The sequence below is a fragment of the Marmota marmota genome, unplaced genomic scaffold (genome assembly GCF_001458135.2).
Source record: "Marmota marmota marmota unplaced genomic scaffold, marMar, whole genome shotgun sequence".
Taxonomy (NCBI): domain Eukaryota; kingdom Metazoa; phylum Chordata; class Mammalia; order Rodentia; family Sciuridae; genus Marmota; species Marmota marmota.
The window spans coordinates 125,665-131,664 of NW_026000130.1; the positions used below are offsets into that span (position 1 = coordinate 125,665).

The 6,000-nt window shown below is 40.5% G+C and overlaps 1 protein-coding gene across 1 annotated transcript in view; it reads right to left on the minus strand.

Annotated features, from left to right (window-relative positions):
* Positions 1-1,622, minus strand: part of LOC107154576 (myotubularin-related protein 3-like) — a 49,644-nt gene extending 48,022 nt beyond the window's left edge. Inside the window, exon 1 of the mRNA XM_048784876.1 lies at positions 1,479-1,622. Coding sequence (XP_048640833.1) covers positions 1,479-1,622 — 144 coding nt within the window. The remainder of the gene's footprint in view (positions 1-1,478) is intronic.
* Between the last annotated feature and the right edge of the window lie 4,378 nt (positions 1,623-6,000).

Sequence of the window (6,000 nt, forward strand, 5' to 3'; positions counted from 1 at the left end):
TAGCCTCTCTGTCACCATTCCTATCCTAGACCTGTAATCTTCAACCACCTGCTAGAGTCCAGAAGCTTATTTGTGGGCAAAGCTCCCTCTTCCCATTTTTTTGGCCACTGCATAAAGCTTTTCTTTTCTCCCCAACACTCCACTCTCAGACACCAGTTTTTCTGTGGGTTGACCTTCTCATCTGATGAGTTATTTAAGATACTTGTGGTAATTTATAACAGCAACAGCAGAAAACTAATAGAATATATATCTGTCATTCTCTTGGTCTGAGAAGCTTTTGGAAGGGAGGGAACAGGATATAATACTTTGAAATATCTTAAGCATACTTCTGGGGACATAACAGGAACACAATACTATTAAACACTTGCTGACTGAACTGAACTGAAATATAACAGAAAGGCTGAGCAAGCAACACAGATGAGGATCACCTCTAGAAAACGTCCAGGCAGTTCTCAAGAAAGTACTGAGCTAATGGCTGTGGATCAGGGAATTACAGCAGGACAAAAATTTAAGACTTGTTGCCAGAGACAGAAGCCAAGTTGTTTTCCTTCCTATTTCCAGCATCCTGAAGTCATTTGGTCATTCTCTGAAGATTACTATTGTGGGAGGTGATCAATGCTACTTTTGGGGTCAAACAATCATTCCTCCCAAAATGTAATGACTACATTTCTTGGCCCTGGCATAACTGAATATCAAAATAATAGGCATATTGGGAGAAAGTATTCATGATAGATCTCAGAAAAGACTCCAATAAAGAATATGCACAAGTGGAGCACGCCTGGATCAGAGCCAAATTAACTCAAAGGTCCACCAGTAGTTAATGTTTGTACAAGATGACAGATGTACTTAAGTCTCATAAAGACTTTTCCACACACACACTAAAAAAGTCTCAAGACTTTTCCAGAAAGGAACCTAGAGGGTCACAAAAGAATATTCTGTGTGATTTAATTTATATTATGTTTGAAAACACAAAGGATGTTTTAAGAGGCCAGCCTGTCTGTGCTCTGGTATCATAATGTGGAAATTAAAAATTTCCTAAATGAGGGAAATCATATGTTATCAATGCCTCTCTATATTCATCCATGTAGGACAAGGCGCTCTGCAACTAAGACACTCAGCAAATGTCTGTAGGATGCACCAAGGGGAGACCCTCTACCTTTCAAAGACACTCAAGTTCTAAGTCATGCACCTCACGGGAAGTGCTACCTCGATAGGAATGGGCAGTCCTTGTTCTAAATTTGTAATAACCACTCATCTCCTCTTCTCGCCTCACAATACAAGGTAGGTGGAGAGTCTAACCAAAGCTGAAGTGTAACTAAGAGGGAGGAAAAATACTCATTTACACCACCAACCAGTATCTACTTCAGCCAGCACAACCTTAGCCCAACACTGCGCATGCACACAACGCCCAGCCTGCCATGCGCATGCGCTCTCTCATTGTAGGACATGCACATGCGCTGTGTCATTGTCGCCCGCACAGGCGCCAAGTAGACCTTTTTCTTTTTACTGACGCCATAGCCCCCTCTGCTGCTGCTTTTGTAGGAAGGGCTAGCTGGCCTCTTGTTGTTTTGGGCTATCCAGGGGATGTAAGTGACTGGCACAATTGGAATTTGTGCCGCCATCCTACCCAGTCATTCTCCTGCTTCCCCCTCCTGCTTTCCAGAGGCTGGCTCTGGAACTTCCTGCTTGTCATTACTTCCATCTCCATGCTAGTAAACCTTGTCTGGACTCCCACTGCTTTCCCTGTCTTCTCTGGGTGGATTATAAAAGGCGGAGCTTGGAGTGGGAAGGTGTCAGCCAGATGGTGCCCTGGGAGTTGGCTCACGTGCCTGGAAATCCCCAATGAACATCTTATCTTTTAAAATAACTATGCTTTTAGAATGAATGATCATGTTGTCTTTTCTCACACTAAGTCAGAAGATTAGTCACTTTTGATGTTTGTAAGAATGAAGGTAATTTAAGGTTGAGGGTGTAGCCAGTGGTAGAGTGCTTGCCTAATAGTTCAGTCCCCAGTATTACAAAAATAAAAATAAAAGACAATATAGTCCATTATCGGTGGACTAGACAGATTGCCAAGCTGTTAGCTTCTCCTTGGTCTCTGCCTTTCCATGCTGAAAAAGTATTTCAATAGTACTCAAATGAACTTGAAAGATAGAGTGTTTCTTAACCTTTTAAGGGTCAGAGACCTCTTTGAGCATACTACCCTTCCTTCTTTTTCTTTACTCCTCCTACCAAATGAATTTTACATACAGAGTTTAGGGAGGTCACAGATCTGCTAAACCCTATTTATTAACCTCTGTGCCCCACCTCGTTTTGCTTTGTTTTGTTCTGCCCCATACTTCTTTAGAACCTTTATGGCGTCAAACTACATGACTTATAACTGGGTGGTTATAACTTTTGGGTCCAACTAGAATGTCATCTCTGAGGAGAGGGCAAGTTATGTGTTACTTGTCTGTTCACAATTACAGTAACTTAAAAGTTATTGGTGCATTGTAATTATGTTTTAATGAAGTAAATAATAAATGAATGAACTTCATGCAGTGACTAGTTGGAAACTGATATTTGAAAGGAGAATGCTATAGAATGACTTTCAGGTAAAAGAGCAGTTAAGGAAACGATTTTGTTGCTGGTATTTTTCTCTTTTGGAGAAGAGAATAACCTACCAGTGTCGCAATGTTCTCTGCCATACGGAATCTCCACCCCTATCCTCCCCTAAATCGAGTTTTTTCTTTTTTCCTCATTTCAAGGACTGATACCTTCAACCAGCCAGTCACCTAAGCAAACTTATGGTATCCTACCCACCTCCCATTTCAATCACACCTGCAGCTCAGCTCATCTCTCTTCTTCACTGCTCTTACCCTGGGGAACCCATCTCTTAAGTCTGGATCCTTGCAAGAATATCCCAGTGGGATTTGGGTCTCTATCTTTTCTTTATCCATCCCCAACCCAGACCATCCTCCCCGCTGACTGAGAAATGGGCTTTCCAAGTCACAAATCTAATTGTAGCACTTATTTTATTATATTACTTGGGTTGCTTTTACCATGAAAATAAAAAAAAATAAATTTAGGCTTTCTATATAAGGTCCTAAATAACTTGGACACCACCCTCATTTTTAACACTTAATGCCTTTTGCTCCAGGCAAGTAACTAACTCTTTTTCCTAGACTGTACATTGTTCTCTTAACTCATACTTTTGTTTTCATTATTTCCTCTCCTACGAATGCTTAGCTGCTTGCCTCACTACCATCTGTTTTGTCTCAGTTCTAATTCTGCTTCCAATGAGACAATTTCTGCCATCTAAAGCATCTTCCCTCTCCTCTCCTTCCCATCTCTGTTTTGTCCATATGTCTGAGGACACTGAGCACAGGGTGCTTTGCTAGGCTCCATTATGTAATGTTAATTGAGTTCAAATAATAATTTCCTTCTTTTAAGGAGACAGCCAAGTGGATGCATAATCATTTCGCTTCCTGTCACTAAAGTCAATCCTGCTTTTAAAAGATTGCTTTCTTTTTGAAATTCTCCCCTTCATATCTGAAACACTACCATTCATTCCCCAACCACTGGTTACCTCTTTGATAGTCCTCTTCTTTTACCATATGGTTTCTAATGCTATTACAGGCTTTTCAAAACATATATTGCATAATCTCGTCCTCACATATTTTAAAAGTTTACCAGATGTTCTCATGAGAAGCCCTCTTTGAACTAGGCTCTTCCTGCTAAGTCTTTACACATGAGAGTTTCCTGATGTCCAAGAAACCCTGTCCTTCTTATTCTGAATTCTCTTCAGACATTTACTAACTCTTGGTGCCTAAATTACTATCTAATAAAGACTACTTTCCATGTGTAGCTCCTTCCTGATTCATTCTCCAAAGATACGTTTCCAGATATAAAATTTCCCATTTCAATCACACATATTATATATATATATATATATATATATATATATATATATTTTTTATATATATATAATAGATGCAAATACTTATAGGCATTTTGTACTCAGCATGAAAAAACAGAATTCATCATCCTTTCTTCTCTCCTTCAGTGTTTCCTATGTCAGCAAATTTCACAATAATCTACTAGTTGTTCAAACTGAAAAGCTGGGAGTCATGCTTGTTTCCTCTTTTTCATATCCCCTACACACAATAACCTTGTTCTGGCCACCATCATCTGTCTCTCCTGGACTTGCACATTGCCTTATGAGTTGTTTTCCTGCTTCCACTGTTGATCCAGATGATCTCTTTGAAGGTACTGCAGTTTTCAGATAATGTCCCCTTGCTTTAAACACTTCAGTGGCTTAATACAGACCCTAGAATGAATCCCAATTTACACAACATGGTTTTAAAGGCCTTCAGAGGCTTGCCATCTCTCTAGCCTTAACTTCACTCCAAGTCTCAGTTTTCACTTTTGTCAATTCCAACAACCATCTGTGTACCTTCATCACTTAGGGGCTAGAGACTCATTGCTCCAGCATGGAAATTCCTTTTCTCCAAACACTATCCTCCTATAGTCTCATTAATTTCCACTTACCCTTTCTGTCTTGGTTGATATGCAATGTTTATATCCTTTTAAAAACCCTTTGGTTCAGTTCCATGTTCCCATCATTCACAGTTATCCAGTATTCCTTTATTGCCTTTTATATATTAATTACTGAGGATGAAGATTATGGACTGTTCTTAGTTCCTGCTTTCAGGAGCCTCCAATTTGTATGGAAAGAGAGGCATTTATTTGTCCTCATCACTGGATATAAACTCCCTGTGGACAGTTGCCAAAGTCATCAAGGATTGAGTGGCAGAGCACCAAGAGATGGTATCAGGAAATAGCATGAGAGAAATGCTGGAGGACATCCATGCAAGGTAGGAAAGGCTTTGAGCTGGCAAGAAACCTGATCCATATCTACCTTGGTAGCTCCAGTCACTGCCCAGTGTTCACACAAAAGGGAACTTCATACATCTTGAGGCATTTGTAATTTATGTGTTTCCAAATGCATAGCTATAGATTAATTAGCACTGATGACCCATATTCTGCTAGCTAGCGTATTGAAACAGGACCTAAGCCTCCTCCAAATTCCTTCCCAAGTTATGCCTGAGAACTTGCAAGGCATGTCTCACTTCTGCAGTAGTGTGAGCCCTTCTGTATACTTTCCCTTCAGCAAGCACCTGAGTCCTTCACCAGTGCTATGCTTCCTTTGCCAAAGTTTCCTAGAGCCTCCTTGGGATGTAGGTGACATTACTGAGGTGCATCAGTTACGCAGTCTCAGCCAAAGTCTTGATCTCAGTTAAGACTTAAGGATGATACATGAATAATCTACTTGTTAAGCTACCCAGTATCATCTGAGACATAGAGTGCCTTGTTTCTTGTTTCTCAAGAATCTCAGGAAACATGGGATCATGGGGCTACTGGATAGAAAGCACATTGTGCCTCTTCTCTGGAATAATATGATAACTGCTTACCACATGAAAAATGGCTGTTCCAGTATTATGGGACTTCTTGATTATGGGGGGAAAACCTTGAAGCTCAGTCAAGACCCTCTAAACTCCTAACTCAGACACATTGCAAGAAATAGCACATGTGCATTGCATATTCTAAGCTATGGGATAAGCAACCCAAGATAAACCCACTGCAACAAGAAGCTAGTTGAGCCCCTCAGAAGTCAGTCACAGCCTACTCAGGGGTGTCAGTGTGGTGCTTGTTTGGGGGATACCTCTCTGAAGAATCTTTTTAAAATAGTCTATGTTTTCTCCATCACAGACCAAAGTACACGTGAGGTAAATATCTGTGGATCACAGGCTTACTTAGGCAGAAGCAGTCTTCATTGTTTTCAGAGCCCTGCAGGTCCTCTGTGACAGTATGCTGAGTTCCTCTTTAGTTAAACAATCTGTATTTAGAAAGAGAGATATCAGGAGAGTGAGGGCTATGGACAGGTCTTTGATCATTTAGTTACTTGCTTATTTCTCACCTGACAGATGCATGGAAATATTTAAAGGCAGGAAAAAGAGA